Here is a 21,518-nt window from a genome sequence, read left to right on the forward strand (position 1 = left end):
TGGTATCGTTTGTTGAAACTCGTGCTTAACTTGTGGACAGGCAAAAGAGGCAGCCCTGGTATGGGACAGGCAGGAGGATGTAAGCAGGCATGAAAGGAATAGACTAAAGTGAAGACCACACCCCCCTTAGAAATGTGCTGGCCGGCATGGAATGATATAGCCCACCAAGAAGTTACACGTTATTAGAGCATGCAACGGAGAAATTAAAGCCCCTCGCCCTAATGTGTGCATTCAACGATCTCTTATGGATTAATGGCCAAGGAGCAGAATCTCCTATTGCACAATCTTTTCACACCCATGCTCATGAGGTCACACTCTCTATTGTCTCCTTCTACTTTGTGGAAACTAAAGGCAACAAAAAGAAAATAGCTGGTACATCTTATTCTTGAACAGGGTGGTAGTTAACCATTATTTATTCATCCTTTTCCCCCTACAATCCCCCCAGAACCATCCGATTACAGAAGATTGCTCTCTCGTGGTGCTCCTGAAGCATCAATGGAAAGGAAAACCTGAATCATTAGGCCCTTGACCATGCATTACCAGTGTCTGCAGACCCTGCCAGCATCAGACGAGTCCCATAAATTACCATACTCCTCAGAATATGATGGCATCAGACTTACTGTTTCGCAAAGGATGGGGCAGCAAGAAATACACCTGTAAGTCTAACATCCCCAAAGCCTCCCATCTTTCCAAAGACCAAACCCAAGGGACCAGGTGTAAAGCATTTAAGGAACCTTTATTATAACTTGCAATGGTGCCATGTCAGATTTCATGTAGAGAGATTGAACTGTACACTTATGTAGAACACCTTAACCAAGTGAGTTGTACCTTGGGTCGGGTAATAGGTTTTAAGCATTTTCACAGTCCGCAAAAAGCCAATGGAGAACACGCCAGATTTCAACGTTTCGACCTCCAGGCCACATACTCAGTAACTGCAAAAACTCACCGAGGTATACTAGCTTGCTAGTCCTTCGACTGCTGTTCCTTTGATTTATCAGCAATTGCAAACACAAAGTCTAAACCACCATCTGACACAATCGTCTTTTTGAGCTCTTGCAGAGTTTTAGAGATCAGTCGCCACTCTGAACTTTTACCAACACATATTGGTTTAGTGCAGCTTTTCACTGTGACAAATGTTTTGTTCCAGGCACGTCACACATGTACAAAACCATCCCCATAAATGGTTGCAGGTGAAATTAGAACTTTCAGAGACTCGTGTTTTGCAGTGCTAGCTCTCGGTCGGTTATATGCTGTTACAGCCTGCTATTTTCCAAGCAAGCACTGCGTTTGAAACTTTGAGATGACCAATATTTGGTGAGGCACGTACATTTTCACAACAATGTCCACTTACATTTGCCCTGCAGTCTGCTAAAAAGGATAGACCTCCAGGTTTCGCATGTCAAGGCTTGCAGGACAGACTGCAGGGACTAGGTAATCATGTTCCTGCTCCGGCGTACATAGAAAGGTGATCAAGCGGCTGCACGGTTGGGGGAAACGCGAGCAAAACTTCAGTCAACTGCCCCATGCCTGTTTTTGAATATGCGTTTTGGCCCGGAGTACACACTACAGGTTCACTGAGGAACCAGAAACCCAGTACATAAGCGTGATGGGCCAGTAACCTGTTCGTAAAAAACAGATGTTTGGTCCACAGGGGCTGAAAAGGCCAGCACGGTCACTGGAGCGATGGATCTTTTGGATCTTTTGGGTCCTTCTCTGCTGATGCAAGTGGATGCTGCTGGGCTTGCGTCTCCTCAAAGATATCTTTCAGGTTGATTTTAAATGACGGATGATCGTTTCCCATCTCCGCAGACCACTGCTGTCGCACCTAAAGTTTAACAAGAAAGAAAAGACCCTGTAAGCTTAGAGTACACCTGTTGATTATCTGCTGATGAAATGTACACTACTAGCCATGGTGCCAGATTAAAGGCCCACTAAAAATAAAATCACAATTCATAGAACACTGTCATGAGTTATTCAGCCTCTACTATACATTTCCAAGAGGTATTTTGGAGTGAAATTAGTTCCCTTTGCCATGCCCTTAAAGGGCATGCAGCGTCCTGTGACGGTCCTCTGCCTAATGATGGGGGCACAGGAAGGGTGGCATGGAGATCCTCCCCATACTGCCCCCAAAGCCATTATTCTCTGGCTCGGGGAGCTGCCCAGCCCGTTTGGCCACCCCGCTAGATGTCCCCAGAGTAAAGCACAGGACTTTGTCACAGTGCTTGTGAATCAGATGTGTATCTCTGCCAGCATGCAAGAGGGCGTTTTGGGGAAATAAAGTCTGAATGGCAATCCTCTCTAAGAGTTCGTAAGAATGCTCGGCGAGTTAAGCGGTTGCTGCTCAGATCCAAGTGTAGCCTTTGGATCGCAGTTTTGGAATCTGGCAGAGCAGATTTAGCTTTTCACCCTCATGACCTAATACAATGATTAGCATTATTAGTTGGTTCATATTAACATCTGAAATTGTTGGTGCTACCAAATGGCAAAACTAAAACAGCAAAACAAAGAACTGGTGACTGTTGCATACATTGCAATAAAATACACATTGGGCCTCATTACGAGTTCGGCGGTAACCTGCTGGTTTTTCCGGCTCGGTTACCGCCAGACTCGTATTACCATTCCGCCTCCGTGATTCCCGGAATTACCAGGGCATTACTACCCCGGTGTCCCAGGAATTCCGGAGGCGGAATTCGGTAAATCCCCATTCCCACATAGCCCCATAGGACTCAATGGGAATGGGGAACATGGAAACACCGGCACCATCACGTGATGGTGCCAGTGTTTCCACGTCCGCCTGCAGGACTCGAGATCAGTCAGTCCGGAAACAACGGTGGCGGCGGGTTTACCGCCACCGCTATTTCCGGACCTACTGGCTCGTAATGAGGCCCATTGTGTGTTCCTGGTAACCATTATTGGTGGGGATTAATTGGGAAAATACTGATCTTTCACTGGACAGAACTGCGCCCATCAATTTAAATGGAATGCCTCTGACAAATCACAGAGCAGTGCAACTCCAAAAGCACTTACAGTATCTTGGAAGCATACATTGGCCCTAAAATGTGGTCTAATTTTGCCAAAGGCATATACATACATCCTAATTAGGGTTGAGGGAGTAAAGCTTATGCCACCCTCCAACTCTCAGAAATCCATGGGCAATTTCCTTTTTTAAATGCGAGCACTCACATTGTTAAGATTGAGAGATTGTTTATATACTGAAACCCCATTAATCTTTCTGGTGCCCCCTACCCCCTCTACCCCAGATTTAGATAAAGCCAAGGATAGCATGCTGCCCATTGTAAGGAACTCATGGTGGCAACAGTAAAGACAACCACAAGTGATCACAGTTCAAGGGGGTTTCTTAAACTGCAAATGTGGGTGAGATAAATGCCTAATCTAAATCTAAGATGGGAGCAAGCTATGACCATCAAATAAAAATAAGGCAGTCCTAGTGGCGTTGTGTCAAATAAAAGGGCCTATACTAAGAAAAACCTATTGCCAATCCTTACGAGAATTACAAAAAGAGTGTGGGATAGGATTCATAAGAAAGAAAAAGTGTTCACAAATAATGGGTCAGGATACCGTAGTTGGGGTCTCCCTTCCCCACATTTTGAGCACGGAATAAGGTGGAAGCTCTGAGCACAGCACACTACTCGGGCTTCCCCAGCACGAGACGACAGTTCCGCTCTCAACCTTCAAGAACCTTGATGGCCAATTCTCTTTTCCTGCAAAAAGACTCTTGCCTTCGAGGATCAGAACATCATAAACCAAAAAGTTCCTTTTATGCAGTAGTTAGGGTGATAATGGGACACCCCTGGGACACCGTCTTCCAGCGCAGAGCCCTCTCAATTTTCAGCCTCCTGCTTTCGGGTTCACTGTGCCTTTTGCTTGGTTCAAAAATCTTAATGTCTTTTTTTTTTTATTTGTTTTTGGTATAAACAACCTTTACACAATACATATCACATTATTGCTTTTATATATACTTCCTCAAACATATAATAATTAATTCTCATCACAAATACATACATTGATAAAAACACAAGATTCACTAATAAACCAAACATAAAACGTATACATATACAATGGTATGTGCTAAGCAGCAAATGGGCAACAGCATAAATACGAAGTTACCTAAAGAGCAAAACTGCAAGTTCACAAATACAGCAACCATACTTAAGAGTATCAAACTGCAAATGTGGAAATACAGCAAAGATGTGCAAAACATAAGGAAGAAAGCATCATATAGATCCAGAGTAAAACCTTATATTATTTACAAACAATTAAAAAACAACATCCATAATCAACATTCGAGGTTATTCTCAAGGTTACAATATTACAAATAAGTCCCCATACAAGCTTTAAAGATCAAAATCATGATTACAATTTCTTAGCATAGACAATCAGGGTTATGAAGAAGCTCAATTTCTTGTTCAATCATTTTTAGAAATGCTACTAGTGTAAAAATCAGTACATTGCATTGTCCCAGCATTAGTCTATTCCATATTGAGTCCATACAGTCGTCGAAACCAATATTAACAAATTTCATTAAAAAACTTAGACCGTGCTTCTCTAAAATAAGTACATTCTAAAATAAGATGTTTTAATGTCTCGTTAACTTCTTCACATTTAGGGAACCTACATGATCTTGAAGGATAATTATCCTTATTGGAACCCCAGAATCTAGTCCGTTCCAATGTTTTCATTTGATTTCATTTAAATCGCATGTAATAACGACAAGCAATATTACATGGAAAAATTGCCAGGTATGAAAAACAACCATCTCGTTTTCTAGGATATTTGGCGTATTCACAATAAGTACTATATTTGGATAATTCAGTAATAGTAATAATCCAATCTCTATCAAAAAGTTTCTTTTTCACAAATCCCAGACTTATTATCAGGTCCCAGTGTTCAACGCCAAGATCTTTCAGTAACGCACACATTCTTGATTTATAAGCTATAAATGAGCTTGAGCTACATCCCTTTGTCATATCGTTAAGGTCACAATAAATCGAATTCTCCACAGGACACAAAATCCTAACATAATTCAAAAGATCTCTCCAATCTTTTCAACATGACAGGGAAATAACACCTAATTTGTGGCGTATAATGCAATTAGGTATGGAAAGGGCAGTGTAAGAGCTGATTTTAGTAGTCGACCTTGTAATATGTCAAGATGTAATTTTAAATCGATAGTGCAAATATCCAAAGCATATAAAATAACCAGCTCCACTTTTAATGTCATAATTTCTTGCAATGGAACAGCAGAAAATTTGCCATATTTAGCAAATATTATTTTAAAACTGACTAGCAAGAGGTCTCACCTTATTATTTAGGTATTCATTCCAGGCTTTAATAGATGACATAGTACTAAGATGGTAACCCAAATATGTGATTCCCAATACTTTCGCAATTGTTGCTCCATCTATTTTCCACTCAAACTTTCTGAGCTTTCTCCTAGCATCCCAAATCATGTTTGTCTTAGCTAGATTGGGTGTTAAGTTATGTTTGTAAGCAAATTTGGAAAAAATCTGCAACTTTGTATTTAGACCAGCAGGAGTAAGATCAAATAAGATTAGGTCGTCTGCGAAGGCTAACCAATGAAGCCTTAACGCACACAACCAAGCAGGAAACGTATTACTCTCCAAGTCACATAAATAGATGTTAAACAGAAACGCTGCAAAATTGCATCCTTGTTTAAGAACTAAAAAAAAAAAGTCTTTTTAAACAATTCTTCAGGATTCACCCCCTTCAGTCAGCATCCCTCTGCCGGGTTCACTCTTGCCAACATTTGCTAAACAGTTCACTGTGGACATCCCTTGATCAGGTTCACTCTCGTCACCACACTGTTCATAGTGACTTCAGGTTTCGTCCCTTTTGTCAGCATCCCGTTGCCGGGTTCACTGTTGCCAATGTTATCAATTGTGCTTTTATCAATCATCTGTCGGTCAAAGACTTTCGACTGTACAGAGGAATTTGCAAGACCCCTGTATGACTGTAAAGACTGGAGGGAGGTCTCTGTACTCCTGCTCTCTGTATGGCAGAGGAGAGGCACAGAGGACCCCAGCCAAGATTCTCTATTATTGGTAACTTAGTCGAGCGATCAAGGCCTAGCTTCTCAGGAGGTGATGCAGGCTGGTTCTTAAGTACAGTGTAGTCCCCAAGCACCCACAAAGGAATGTCGGCAAACTGTATTAGTGAAAACAGTCTTTATATAAGTAAGGTTCAAGGTTATATACACAATCGCAATAACTCACTTTGTGCTCAGTTAATCTACAATGGCAAATATATACATTTCTAAGTGGTACCACAAATATTATCAGATTTCATTAAAGTGCATCAACTTTACTCTGGTCAAATGTCACACAAATCAATTAATAAAGGTAACCAACAACAGACATAGGAGTAAAGCAGTTGGCTAGAACAATTGGCAGAATACTGGCCCCTACCACTAGACACAGTTCTGTGTGGAGATCCCCCCCCCCAACCTGGCCAAACTGTAAAATAAAGATATACTACAAGCCCAGTCGATATATTGTTCAATGAGTCTTATTTCCTTCTAAAGTGTTTCTACCATCCCCAATGTACCTGGAATAGCAGTGTTCCTCGAAGAGACATCGATGGATCCTTCTTGAGTGACTCCCTTTAAAGGATGGAGCCATGGATCGTCGATGGGCATCGAAGAAGGTGAACTTGACGAGGCAGCCGCTTCGGTCCTGATGGTGCTCGTCGACGACGTCCTGCATGGATGAGGCGTGCAGGGCACCTCACCGTCGATAGTTCAGGCCCGCAAAGAGTTTGTGAATTACTGTGGCCCAGCAAGGGCATGAAGTCGTCCGGCATTTCTACGGTCTTTGGGTGGCGGGTAACCCACCGGCGAATGCTCCTCGGTGCGTCGATGGCCTGGCCTTCTCCGGTGGGATAAGGGAGTCGGCGGTGCGGACGAGCGCGTCCGGGAATCAAATGTCTTAATCAATGGAGCGTTGCAGCTCCAGTCGTAGATGGCACAGCATCAAGCTGTCCCCGCTTCTGGGCAACTAACTTCGACGGGCCTCCAGCGGTTATAGCAAACATGCGAATCCAGGTCGACGACGGTGGACGGCTGTCCGATGCTTCTCTTTGTTTCTCGTCGGCAGTCCCTGCCTCCGGCTGACAGACTTTCGTAGGCGGACTTCTAGGGCGATTCGGCGAAGGTTAGCAGTGCACGATGGTCCCTGGTAGCTCGGGAAGAGGGCGCCTAACTAGGTCCTCCCTGTGTCAGTCCTTAAAGACAGCAGCTTTCAGATCGACAAAGTGGAGCAGCAGCACTACTTCTCTTCCAGCAGGGCATCAAGGTTAAGCTTCAGTTTCAATGTCAGTTTCAACCCCAGCTTCTGAACGATTTCTAGCAGTGAGAGGCCCCCAGATATACTGTCGATCTCGCATTCATTCTGCTGGGTCACACTTAGGCAACCAATCACTCAGAAGTGCATTCAGGCACTCAGTTAGCCAATCAGGCGCACAGTGCATTCAGGCCATTCTTCTCCATCCAGACACTCACAACAAAGAATGTGGATTCAGACAAGTACCATGCCATTCAACACTACACACTGCATTCATACCAGTTTCGGGCAGGGCTGTCTCAGTCATTGTGTCAAACACCAGATACTAGACATCCACAACACAGAACGCGTATTCGTCACACTCCATTCACCCAGGTCTCACCCACAGGCGTACCCACAACATACGGTCGTTGTGAAGGCTCCAGCCAGTCTGGTCGCCACTTCCCCACACTAGCATATATGGAACTTCCACCCAACAGCTAGTCAGGGGGAAGGGACAGAGTAGGGGCTTCCTGGGACTTCGGGAAAACCAAGGTAACAGGCGATGGAAGGCAAGAGGCCACAGGGGCCATCTCATTTCCATCAGGAATCTACTGATTCCAATGACCGGGCCCGGGTATCCCAAAATGGAGGATACCCGGAGCACCTGTCATATTCAGCATGGAGCTGCCACCAGCCCATACCCTGCTCTGTGGGCCACACATAGCTGCCCAAAAACACACAATAGGGGCACAGGGTTGTACCCCCACCCATGGGTGCCATAAAGGTATTCCATGGGTCTGTACACCAAACCAAAAGAGCGCTGCACCGCCATGAGTCCCACATGAACTCCTGCACGGAAAACACGACAGAACACATGATTTAAAACAATAAAAGGACAAGGATACGGAGGCCGTGTCCCTCCGATGCATTTCCAGCATCACAATGACCCCTTTGACCGTTCCTTTGAGGCCTTCCCAAGGCCTTCTGGTATTAGCAGTTTCAACAAACACAGGTTTGACCAGAGTCTCTCGAGTAAGCATCCACATGGTGCAGGATCCCTCTGCAGCTGGTCTCCCCTTTATTCTTAACAGTTCTTTGAACTTCCCTTAAGTTGCTACTTTGCGGCTTTCATTGGATCTCCCCTCGATTCACCGGCTGTGATGAACCGCTTGGATTTTCAGCATATCTGGTGTCAAGGCCAGACCACGATAGCAGGCACCTCCCTCGGTCCTGCTCATCAGCATAGGAGCAACACACTTGAGCTATTGTCCGCAATGTTATGATTCCTTCTGTGGAGGCTTCGCAGGTCTGGGTCAAAAAGGGCAAGGTTGTGTCTCTCCTCATCAGCCTCTCGATATTCACCACTTTTTTCCTCCTCTTGAACTGCCACGCCTGGACAGCTGTCTCATCATGCGGTCTGCCTTGCTCGCAGGTGTGCTTCAGGGCTCTACGTTTTATCCCTGTGGGGAAGGGAAAGGGCTGTCAGGTGTGCGTGATCCTGGTCGATTGCCTGACCATACCGGACCCTAGTATTGGGATATGTTAGGTAAACGGCTCGGGTGTTAGTCTTTTTCTTTTGGTGTGCGAAAGTAAACGTGTCGGAAAAAGGGGGGGCAGCGTTTTGGAATATCCTACGTGGTAGGAGGGGGGAAGGTGTTGAAAGAAGGGTGGATACCGCGTCTCACCTGTCAGTGTCCCATTTCCACTCCCCAAGGACCACCCACCTCATCCAGGTGATCCTCCCCTCACTGGTCCACCCCCAGGAACTGGATCCAATAGCGATGGCTGTGTCCTTGCCACCTGGATGACAGATCCCCAGGGAATAGCTAGGGAGACACCTTCGGCTTTCCCACACCATAGCAGCGGGCACTGTTATTGCAGCATGCTTTTGAACAATAAAAGGGTCCGCATCACCGTTATCTTGGAGGTATGATATGATATTGCACAGATGCAGCGATCTTCCTAAATAAAAACAGTAGGAGCTTTGGTGGCAACAGGAGAAGGATCGATCGATGCACCAAGCCTATTTAATTGAAGTAAATCATATTAAGCAACTGCACTCAGCCCCAGGATAACCCTGCTGCCTAGATTAGACTCTGCGGTCCCATGTGGAAACCAGGGCTGGAGCATTCCACCCACCCTACATGTTACATCAGAACTCAGAATGCAGATAAGGGAAACAGCCAGCATGTAAACGAGATGGCAGGATAGCGACGCACAAGAAGAAAGAGGACAAGAAAGAAAGAGAGACATGATAGTACCAGAGACACCGTGTATACAAGTTATATACTCCAACATGTTGTAATGAACATCGCGATACAACAAGGGTCTGTGTATGCTCAGATGTGCACATCCGAAGCACAGATTTCCTAAAGATACCAGGATGAAGAAAACCTCACTATCGCTATAAAAATACCTGGGCAGGTTAGGAAAGCAAGTCTATACTGAGCAGACTCACAATATGCACACGCAGAGAAAGAAACCTTTAACCGCGTGCCCAGCAATTTGAGAAATCTATACCCACACCGACTGCGGGTGTCAACGTTAGCCTTAAAACATTAGCTACACATCACACGGCATACAGGACACAAACAATACTCACTGGAGGCGCTCCTTTCCTTCTTAAAATTATTCCTTCGGCCAAAAGTGCCTTCCCGGTATTTTCAAACAATTTTTCTTCATCCGTTTCTCCTGCTTGTTGTAGCTCGTTATACTTTTCTACAAACCTAAAATCAAAAGTTAAAACCATATTTTATAGCATTAAATATGCATTACATATATGCACCTACTTGAAAACAAGCATATATCTGCATCAGTAATACCTTCCTCAAAAAAGTCCATAAAGCAAATGGAAAAATACACATTCACATTGTTCTGTATAATCTGTAACTTATTAAGGTTCCCCTGGTTGGTACCAAGATAGAGCGCGTTACAATAGTCAAGTGTCGACATTACCAGGGTTCTGGCTAATGTAGTACAATAAAGATTTTCCATAATGTCTTACTAGAAAGTCTTAATTCTATTAAAGACACGGAGGCGAACATTATGCTTCTCTTTCTTTATTATTAAATTATTAAAGGAAGCTCAGCAGCAAGAAATATTTCTTCAGAATGCTGAAAAATATATATGTAACAAGTAAACAAGACAGGAAAACACTCTAAATCTTGAGAGTTGGAAAAAAACACAAGAAACTCCATTTCCCAGGAGGACTGTGAAAAGTTCAACATGAGGTCACCAACATGTGACTTGAAACGTCCAATGACAAGGTAAGTCTCTGCATAAACAGTCCTGAAAATGATGCCACTTCCTCTTTCGAAGCTGCAAACGTGTCCAAGAGGGCCCTAAGCTAAGGTCATCATGTGGCGTAATACTGGTGTCCTGTATTAGGCTGATTTGTCTGCTGACCCCGTCAGGAAGATAGAACGAAACACAGTCAGTTCATATATATTACAACCCTAGTTCCCGTATAGGGGTGGGAGAGAAATACATTGTTACTCAATCGACAGTACTGTTTAAAATAAACCATCATTTGCCATATATTATATATAATAATCCGTAAACATATTTCAATTTCTCGCCGGGTGGGATAATGTTCGCCTCTGTGTCTTTAATAGAATTAAGACTTTCTAGTAAGACATTATGGAAAATCTTTATTCTATGTCAAGACCGGAGGCTCCCATTATGCTAGTTTAAAGCTTACCTACCACAATGGCCGCCGGCTGTTCTACTGGTTTCAGATAAAATTCCTTGAATACCGATTCACTTGCCCAGTCTGCCATTCTCATGATGTCATCCAGGCGAATCCCAACTTGAAAAGCTTTGGAGGCCATGGCTCCTCTGACGGAGTGCGCTCTAAAATGCAAGGTATCAATCCCTGCCTGGGTTAGGGTCCACCGCACCCAGCGCGCTAAAGTTGGGGAGGAAACTGCTTTATGTGGTTTACGTAAGGCTATCAACAGTTGCCCGTCTGGTGAGTTCCTGAGAGGTGCCGTAACCTCCTCGTAAGCCTTTAGACATCTGACTAAGCAGAGCTTGGGTTGATCCGTGAAGGCAGGATAAGAGATCACTCTAGAGTTGCATTTGGTCCTTCTATGTATGTGGAATACAATGCCATCTGGAGAGAAGGTTCTGCCTGCTATGTCTAGGGCCTTAACATCGGAAACTCTCCTGCAGGAGACGAGACAGAGCAGCGTAACTAGTTTGCCGGACAGGGCAGTGCGGGATAATTCCTTGTTATCTGGCCAGGAAAGAAACAGGTTGAGCACTAAGTTAACGTCCCAAAGCTTGTTGTAGCGGGACGGAGGAGGTATCGTAAGTCTGATGCCCTTGAGTAGTCTGCAAACTAGATGATGTTCCCCTGCCGGAACTCCTTCTATAGGGTCGTGGCCTGCTGAAATTGCAGAACGGTACACATTAACTGACCTATATGCTAAACCTCTTTCCACTAAAGATGCGAGGAAATTGAGGATCTCCTCTACAGGTGCCGAAACTGGATGTAAGCCTTTCTGTTGGCACCAGTTTCTCCAGGCGTTCCAAGAGTTAGAATATCTTCTGAGAGTGGCAGGGGCCCCAACTCTCTTCGATGAGGCTAACTGCTTTGAAGGACATGCCTGGGACTCTCCATCTTGCCCTGAAATCCTCCAGGCTGCTAACGACAGAGAGCCGTGGAGGAGTAGGGGGTGGCGACTGCCCGCCGGATCTAGTAGGAGATCTGGAAATCGGGGTATAAGGATTGGAAAATCCGAAGAAAGTTCCAGAAGAACTGGATACCAGGTCTGAGAGGTCCAGACCGGTGTTATCAGAACCAATTCTGATTGCTCCTGACGTGCCTTCGCCAGGGTCCTCGCAATCATGTTGAAGGGGGGAAAGGCATAGTGAACCCCTTCTGACCAGGGTTGGAGGAAAGCATCTGTCGCCGTCGCTGCTGGATCGGGGTTCCAGCTGAAGAACACTGGAAGTTGAGCGTTGAGGCGCGAGGCAAACAGGTCCTTGGACATGGGACCCCAAATTCGTTGAATTCTGAGGAAGACTTCTCTGTCGAGTCTCCAATCGCTGTAATCGGTCGTGTTCCGGGAGTACCAGTCTGCTACTACATTCGTGAGACCTGGTAGGTATTCCGCTGTGACTGAAATCTGGTGTTGCAGACAGAAATGCCAAAAATCTTTGGCTAATTCCGCTAGGGGTCGAGATCTGGTGCCTCCCAGATGATTGATGTATCTCACTGCCGAGATGTTGTCCATTTTTAATAAGATACAACAACTCACTCTGTCTTTGGCGAATGAGCGTACTGCGAAGGAACCCGCTAAGAGCTCTAGGCAGTTTATGTGCATCTCGAGTTCCAAAGGAGACCACGTTCCTCCTGTGGCTACTGAACCGCATCTCGCTCCCCAGCCGGAACGGCTGGCATCTGACTCTATCACGAGGTCTGGTGCGGAACCGAATATTGCTCGGCCGTTCCAGGCTTCCATGTGAGTAAGCCACCAGTTGAGCTCTGTCCTTGCTTCCGGCGACAGAGTTAGCCGCTGTGAGTAGGAGAGACTGCGTCTTAGGTGTTGCCCCTTGAGTCTCTGTAATTCCCGGTAATGTAAAGGTCCGGGAAAGATCGCTTAAATGTAGGAGGAGAGAAGTCCTATCACTCTCGCTAAGTCCCGAAGAGAGAAATCCTCCCTCTGAAGGAGCCTGCGGATCTCTCGTTTGGTAGAATGAATCTTGGTTGTGGGAAGGCGAAGTTGAGTTAACTTGGTGTCTACGACGAACCCTAGAAATTCTAAGTTTCTGGAAGGGAGAAGGATTGATTTTTCCCAATTTATGAGGAAACCGAGACTGTGTAGTAGGTCTATGGCTAGATTGGTCTGTTGCTCCGCTAGAGCTTGAGACTGAGCCAAGAAGATCATATCGTCCAAGTATATGATTAGGCGAACACCCTGTTCTCTGAGATGTGCCACTACCGGCCGGAGGAGTTTGGAGAAAACCCAGGAGCGGAAGAGAGGCCGAAAGGCAAGCTCGTGAACTCCCAGTTGTGAAGATTCCAAGAGAATCTGAGGTAACTCGTGTGGTCCTGGTGTATGGGAACCGCTAGGTACACGTCTTTCAGATCTAGGCACGTTAGCCAGTCGTTGGGTCTCAGAAGATCTCTCAGCATGTGAATACCCTCCATTTTGAAATGGCGGTAGAGGATAAAATCGTTGAGGGCCTTCAGGTTTATTACTGGACGTACTTTCTCTTTTCTGCGTACCAGAAATATAGGACTGAAAAACCCGCCTTGGCTCGTGCAGGGGCGAATCGCTTGCTTCATTGCTAAGCTGCGAATTTCTTTGTCCAAAGCGACATGGTCTTCCTTGGACATTGGAAAGGGAGCAGGACGATTTGTTTGGAAAGGATGCGCGAAGAATTCTAGGCGCATGCCGCGTACTGTATTTCTGACCCATGCGTCCCCGGATAAGCAATCCCAAGCATGCGCAAAATGAGCTAGCCTCCCCCCTATAGGCATATGGGGCGCAGGCGCTGTGAAGGGTAGACTGACCTGTGGTTTGTTGTTGTTGAGCTGGGTACCGGGCGGCTCTCCTCCAGCCGCGACCTCTGCCTCTCCCTCTCGAGGGGAAGAAGGTCTCTGAGCGATCTTGCCAGGCGTGTTGTTCTCTAGATTGTTGAGGTCTTCTGTCGAAGGAATATCGGCCGGAAGAGCGACCTCTGCCTCGTCCGGCCCTGGCAAAAATTCTTGAAGAAAACACTCTTTTAATGGATGCTTGCGCTTTGTCTAGCGCAGTAAAGGTGCCTACGAATTTGGACATTTCCTTCATGAAGGAGTCTCCAAAAAGTAGGCCTTGGGCAGTTGCTCCAAATTCCGTATCTGCTAATTCGCATAGTTTAGCATCTATTTTGTGCAAGATACCTTTGCGGCGCTCCGCTGAAATGGTACAGTTGGCATTGCCCAGCAGACAAATGGCTCTTTGAGCCCAACTTGAAAGTATCACAGGATCGATGGGTTCTCCTGTGCTAAAAGCCGCTTCGGCTAGATCCATTATCTTGGCTAGAGGGCCTGTAATGTCCAGCACCCGGTCTTGGCACGACCTCCAGGCACGATCTATACCTTTTCGTGGATCTTTAATATTCTTTCCTAGGAAAGTAATCATTCTGGAGTCTAGCTCCGGTGTCAGGGCCCCTTTATCTGGTATTTCGGGGCGTGGACATTCCGCCCTAAGCTTTGCTCGGACCTCTTTGTCCAATGGCTTACGAAGCCTGTTCTTGATATAATCTGTTGTCCTGGAAGATGACTCCCAATGCGAAGATCTGGGGTGTACCAGATCCTCCGGCACAAACATCCCTTTAGAGGAAAGGGAATCTGTGCTAGACTTCTTAGGGATGGGGGCTGCCACAATCCCTGAGGTAGAGGGTCGCGACCCAATTGAGTGCGCATCTTCTTCAGAGGAAGCTGGAGACTGACTGTGAAAGTCGAGCTCCTCTTGATCCAGGCCCTGTTGATATTCTTCTGGGCTGTAAGATGTAATATCCCTGAATTCTTCCTCCGGATAGGAGGGTTCATCTGTGGAAGGGAGCCCCTTCCTGTCTAAGAAGGCTTTCTTAAGCCTGGAGAAGGCGTCTGATAAGGCAGCAGTGGCTGGTTCTGTCTGGCTCGGGGGGGGTCGTAGAGTTCTTACTCAGGCGAGCCGGTGTACATCCCCCTTCTGAAAGGTGCTTTCTTTTTTGGGTCTTCTTCTTTGGTAGGGATTTGTCTTGCAAATGCTCCTCCATGTCATCCAGGCGCAGCTGAATAGGCATAAGCATTTGTGTCACCGCTTTTTTTATGCTGGTCTCCACGGTGGAACCCAGCACCTTCTTTAGGCTGGAAGCCATAGCCACTTCATCAATATCATAAACTTCTTCCTCCTGACCAGACCAATCCTGGCCCTCCTGAGGGAAGTATTGTGCTGCCATATTATGAGCACCTTTCTATTTACCCTACCTTTTTTTTTTTTTTTAAATATAAGTGTGTGTGGGCAGACCGCCTTCTCTCAATGCCCACTTATTAAGATGAGGAAAGTTGTGAAAGCCCTAACCAGAAGGGCCTGAAGCAGCGAACCGCTGTCTTATAAATTCCTCTTTTTTTTTTTTTTTTTTTTTTGAGTTAGATCAAGAAATGCTCGCTAAGGGTAGCTCCCGGCACTCGCGATCGCTAATCCGCTGTGAAATAATAACGGAAAGCGATCGCGAGCGTCAGAAAACTGAGGAGCGGACCTGCGATGGCAGGCGCTCCCTGTGGTGGCCGCTCGAGGCACCGCGGTCATTTCGAAGACTTCGCGGTTGCCTCCGAGTCCTGAGAACACAGGCCGCTTCGGAAGCGAAGCGGAACAGAGCCGCGGGAGTTACGCCCGCAATAAAATAAAAATAAGCATAAATAGACAGCCGAACGAAGGCTGAGAAAGTGAAGTACTCTCCGGCGCCGGCCGGAAGCGGTCGGCGTCGGAGAGAAAACACAGACACACGCGAAGTGCGCTCGGCAACGAAGTCGAGAAATTACTTCTTATTATCGCGCGCGACGAACGTTGCGCAAATCATGAAACAATCACAAATAATCACTTCATATATATACTAAATATGATAAACAGATCTAGAAAATGATGTACTTATCTCTTGCTGTGAGCAGCAAAGAAAGAGGAAGTGGCATCATTTTCAGGACTGTTTATGCAGAGACTTACCTTGTCATTGGACGTTTCAAGTCACATGTTGGTGACCTCATGTTGAACTTTTCACAGTCCTGCTGGGAAATGGAGTTTCTTGTGTTTTTTTCCAACTCTCAAGATTTAGAGTGTTTTCCTGTCTTGTTTACTTGTTACATATATATTTTTCAGCATTCTGAAGAAATATTTCTTGCTGCTGAGCTTCCTTTAATAATTTAATAATAAAGAAAGAGAAGCATAATGGGAGCCTCCGGTCTTGACATAGAATTGGCTGGGGTTAAGAACGGGCGGCAGGCTGTAATAAGCTTGCATGCATAGGCCGCTGAAGACAAAACTGCATCTGCATTAGTTTGCCTGGAGAGAGAGACGGTGGAGTCTATATAAATGCCTAGGGTTTTGGTGTCCTTAGTAACTTTGATGATGTTGCCATCGATGACGAAGGAGTTGAAAGCAAGGTCTAGTTTGCTAAGTCTTTGCTGGGTGCCTAGGATGAGAATATCTGTCTTTTCGTCATTCAGACAGAGTTTGTGTTTCGCCATCCAGGCTTGGATGACTTGGTAAATGACGTTAACGGCGAGAGTGTCGGTCGAGTGATCGCCGGTAATGGGTATGAGTATCTGGGTGTCATCCGCGTAGTTAGTTTAGATGACACCCAGAGAATCCAGAATATCGAAGAGGCTTCTAGTAAGATCGTTTGTCTTGTCCTCCATCTTCTTCCCTCCCTTGTCTTGTCACACCTAGCAACACTTGTACAGTGGCGTTATAAATGACTTATCATATCATATAAAAACTAGTAAACAGGTGCACACTGCATCCTTCAGGGACAAAACTAGAATTTGCATATAGTGTTCCAAATTCAAAAAAAAGGATCATGCCCAACTATGTACAGTACTTACAATACTTACAATTTCAAAATAGGAACACAAAAAAATAAAAAAACCACTAAAGAAAATCACACACACCAGTAAAGATTCCCATTCCAAAAAATCTTCATGCACAAACAAAATCTGATATGTCTTTTTTGCGGAGTAAAGTGGTAAAATCTTGTTACCATGCACCCGTTTCATTTGGTTTTCCACTGGAAACGTGTGATGCAGCCAATGCATTCCAATATCATTGCCAGGCATAAAGGATGTTGTCCATACTGCTTTAATCATGTCAGGAAAGGCAGCGGCGAGAAATAAATATTATAATTTCTGTAAAAACAAACCTTATGGCAATGCAGCTGAAACCTTGAACGAAACAACCTCCTCGCAAACTGAACTTAATATTTCACATAAAAGCTTAGAGAAAAGTCCCCCAGTGCAACCCGAAGTGGTCCAGTTTAAGAACACTGCACCAGGGAAAATCACCTCCTTTGTTACGTCGGATCAAACAACTGTCGAACTCTCTGCTCCTCCATTGGTACAAACTGAGGTGGCTTCTTTGATTGGGATGGTGTGGCCACAGGGAGCAAAGGGTAATCTCAGACCATAGATGATAACTCTCTTTTGGAGCACTGTTATTCACTGCAGAGCTCGGCGACCATCAGGGAAAGTGGCCAAATAACCACTAGCGGCCCCCATGCTCTGCAAATGTCGAACGAAATAGCCAACTCTGGGGAGCACCCTAAGGAGCGTTTGTCACCTACCCCGGATTTATACCCCAATTCAGCACCTTCTGATGGCCTCAAATCTATACATGCTGACTCAGTTGACTTGCCATAAGGTATTGGCACCCTTCAATTTTCAGTAGAAATACTGTTAAAACTCTATGTGGAAATTTATGAAGCTCAGCGTGGTCATGAGAAGATGCTGCTGTGTTTTGAGAAGTCAACTGAAGATCTTACCCTTTCAGCAACAAGCAATATCTCTAGTTTCCCAGCCATCTTTCCCTATGCTCCCACAAGAGGCACAGTCTACTCAGGTCCCAGAAGTAGCCTCATGCCAGAGTGTAGTCGTGAGTGACTCGTCAAATAGCTCGGTTATATATCTTACACATAAGCAGCGGAGATTGGCAAAAGGGAAAAGAATTCTGGAGACCAAGAAAAAGAAAGTTGTATTGGTGCCCCCAGTCGATCCTTCAAATTTCACTGGGATCTCAGAAACGATTAAAACCTCTAACAAGAGTAGACAACGTCAAAAGCACGGTAAGTTACTTGCTCAAAAGGCAAAAGGAACACTTACCAGCTGGCTCATAAAGGATAGCAATACAACAGAACAGCTCATTACTGATCTTGCGAGCAAACATCAAAACTATAGTGCCCACTTAATTACTGACCTTGATCAGGACGTATCACTTTCTTCTGAAGATCATTCAGTAATTCTATTAGCTGCTCGGGTCCTATGATTTAACCTGGTTTATCTGCTGGGTCTGTTCATAAGAGTGTGGGTCCCTCGGCAACAAAGAATTTTACAATTGCATGTAAATCGTTTAAGAAGTCTACGTGGTTCAACTGTTCTGATTAACTTCAGCTTATTCATCAAATATTACCAGCAAGGGTTCTAGCTTCTGACTGCCTGTACACTCTGTTGGGGCTGGCCCTGCCCCTATACTGCACATCTGTGAGATACTTCCAGATGTCTTTCCTCTGACAATACCCAACACCCGCAGCACCACTCAAGTCTTTCCTCTTGCTTACCCTAATTTGTGCCACATGGGGACCACCACCGTCTTCAACAGAACGGGTCTGTTGTAGTGTGGTTACAACCTATCCCATATAGCACATGTGGCACACATTTTAGATAGCATTGACTATCTGACTGATTCATCTACCACTACCTCTTGTACTCTTCCTAACCGGACCCTAGCCTGCGCTACCAGTCCTCTGATACACATGGTCACCCTACGCAAAGTAACCCTGACTATGGCTACTCTCCTCCCACTTTTCAACACCATAAAACCTACTAGGTTCTTGCCCTTACACAAGCAAAACCTACCGTGGCCCAGCACCTATACCATTACTGCTGACTATGCCCCTGCCTATTGTCCTCTCACTCCTGCACAATGGATCCACCTTTACGCATCCTCACCCACACTTACCTTACCCTGCCCACTTAGCATCAGGAACACCAGACTAGGATCGTGCCTCACCTTATTAAGATGAGCAACCGGCCATGCTTATCCCTTACTAAACGCAAACACATCAGCACCACAGTTTCCAAAGCCTACCTGGAGTCTAGCCACTCCACTAAAAACCTCTCACCTCAGGCAACTAGAACACCAGCTACTGCATCACCTACCCATGATGTACCAACTATCAAAGGAGCTCTCATTAATGCAAGGTCTCTCACTGCTCATGCCCTGGACGTTTACGGTTTCATCTCAGATAACCAACTCTACTTCCTGGCAATAACCCCTGTTCCACCTACCGAATCATACACCAAAGACGCCATGTGGTGCACTAATATCCAAAAAGCCCTAGTGGACAGAATAGCTCTTTTACAATCTATAATTGAGGCAAAAAAAGCAAAGTCTAACTCTAAGGATGAACTTCAACAAGCATCATGACCCACAGCCTACACGGTCACCCTTTCCAATTCTCTCCAGTCACGGCTAAAGAAGAAGACATCATAACCAGTTTGAAACCATCCAGATGCCAGGGGGACATCTGCTCAGCTATGGCTATAAAAGAAGGAGCAAAGGATCTCGCGCCATTCATCACAGCCTTAGATTAATGCATCCTTTGAAACCCGCACAGCCCCAAATCTCAAGTAGGCATGGGTCATGCCTCGCCTCAAAAAACCTAATCTAGATCGAAACACTCACGCCAACATTACCACAGTGCCGTTCCTCCTGAAAATCATTGATGGAGCTGCATGCCTCCAAATACAAAAAGCACTTAGAAGATAACAATCTCTTAGGTTTACGTCAATCCGGTTTTAGACCAAGACATGGCACGGAAACAACCCTCCTTGATCTTAAAATTCAAATGGACGAATCAAAAGGCAAAGGAAATCTTGCCATCCTCCTGCTGTTGGATGCTTCAGCAGGATTTGAGCTTGTGGACCACCAGATCCTCTACAAACATCTAACCACAGCAGCCAACTTTTCCCATAATGCTGCCACCTGGATTGAATCCTTTCTAGCAAACCGAACCATGAGGGTTTTTGCTCCCTCACCATCTGACAAACTAGTACCAATATCTCGTTGAATCTCGCCTACCTTATACAATATATTCACAAAGCTCCTCTTTGACCACCTCGACGGATTGGGTGTCACTACACGAACTATGCAGATGACACCCAAGTCCTCATCCCTCTCACGGGCCGCTATGACAAAGATTCAAAAATGCTAAACAAAATCTATCTGCATATCAAGGCGTGGATGGCCGCCCATGGCCTATGCCTAAACGATACAACTGAGCTTCTCATTATAGGCTCTCAACCTGGTCTTCAAAAGTGAGGTAAACTCTACAAATCCTTTAACATTGATGGTAACATCATTAAAGTCTTGAGCCAGGTCAAAACTTTTGGTATCTATTTAGATTCCACCCCTTCCCTCACTAGGCAAGTCAATGCATCTGCCTCAGCTACAGCCTATACTACCAAGCTGATTAATGACTGCAAACCCTATCTCTCTACACAGAGCTGCATTACTTTAGCCAGAGCTTTGATCCTATCCAAGCTGGACTATTGTAACACTCTATATCTAGGTTCCAATGTACAAAACCTAAACAAATTACACATGCTTCAGAATAATGCACTCAGATCAGCCTTAAATATCCCTCGAACCAACCATGTATCAGCATTTAGACGAGACACAGACTAATTCCCAGTGCGTGATAGAATCTCACTTCGAACTCTAGTAGTTACTCACAAATGTCTGTCCAACACCGCCCCAAAATACCTGGTCAACAAATTCAGCAGGAACCAATCTTCCAAATCAACCAGAACAAATTATTCACACTGCCTCAACATTCCCAAGTACAAACTTCAAAAAGCTGGGCAGGGGGGTCCAACTTGCCGGTGCTAGCTGCCAAGCTGTGGAACTCCTTCCATAATACACTTAGAGCCCAACCATCCTTCTGGTCTTTCAGAAACAGAGTAAAAAAATGGCTTTTCGCCCGGAAAAATTACATCTTTTGAATCCCCTCTAGGTCTGATTATCTATACCGATTTTGTTGACTATCTGTAAATTGATGACCTGTATACTGAGCCACTGCCGGGCATTATAATCAGACTCACTATAATTTCTGCTTATCTGTACCAATTGAGCGCCCTTTGTAAGCTTGGTATGTCCGATACCTCTTCGCACATTATTCTCGCGTTACCTTTTTGTATGTTGACCTAATATGTAACACTAGTTAATTGCTCTGTCTTTTTATTGTCTCTGTAACCACGGTTCAAGTGCAAGCGCCCAGATACCTCAGGGTTAGGTGCGCTCTACAAATAAACTAAACTAAACTTTGTAGAGCCTATCTAAAAGCGAGGTGAATATACCATTGCTCGTATTCACTGCCACATGTCTGCCACCGGCACATTAATTCGCCAACAGAAATATGCGTTTAGCCAGCTTGGTTTTATTTTAGATGGCATTGACAAACCTGTTAACAGACCTT

General features: G+C 45.3%; 1 protein-coding gene across 2 annotated transcripts in view; it reads right to left on the reverse strand.

Annotated features, from left to right (window-relative positions):
* Nucleotides 1–717: 717 nt before the first annotated feature.
* The window catches only part of MRPS23 (mitochondrial ribosomal protein S23), a 104,817-nt gene continuing 84,016 nt past the window's right edge, over nucleotides 718–21,518 (reverse strand). For both annotated transcript variants that reach the window (XM_069614644.1, XM_069614645.1), the window contains 2 exons: nucleotides 9,904–10,027; nucleotides 718–1,825 (listed from right to left, as the gene is read on the reverse strand). In XM_069614644.1, coding sequence (XP_069470745.1) covers nucleotides 1,673–1,825; nucleotides 9,904–10,027 — 277 coding nt within the window. In that variant the 3' untranslated portion in view covers nucleotides 718–1,672. The remainder of the gene's footprint in view (nucleotides 1,826–9,903; nucleotides 10,028–21,518) is intronic.

This window comes from Ambystoma mexicanum, chromosome 9 (assembly GCF_040938575.1).
Source record: "Ambystoma mexicanum isolate Mex_15411 chromosome 9, UKY_AmexF1_1, whole genome shotgun sequence".
NCBI lineage: Eukaryota > Metazoa > Chordata > Amphibia > Caudata > Ambystomatidae > Ambystoma > Ambystoma mexicanum.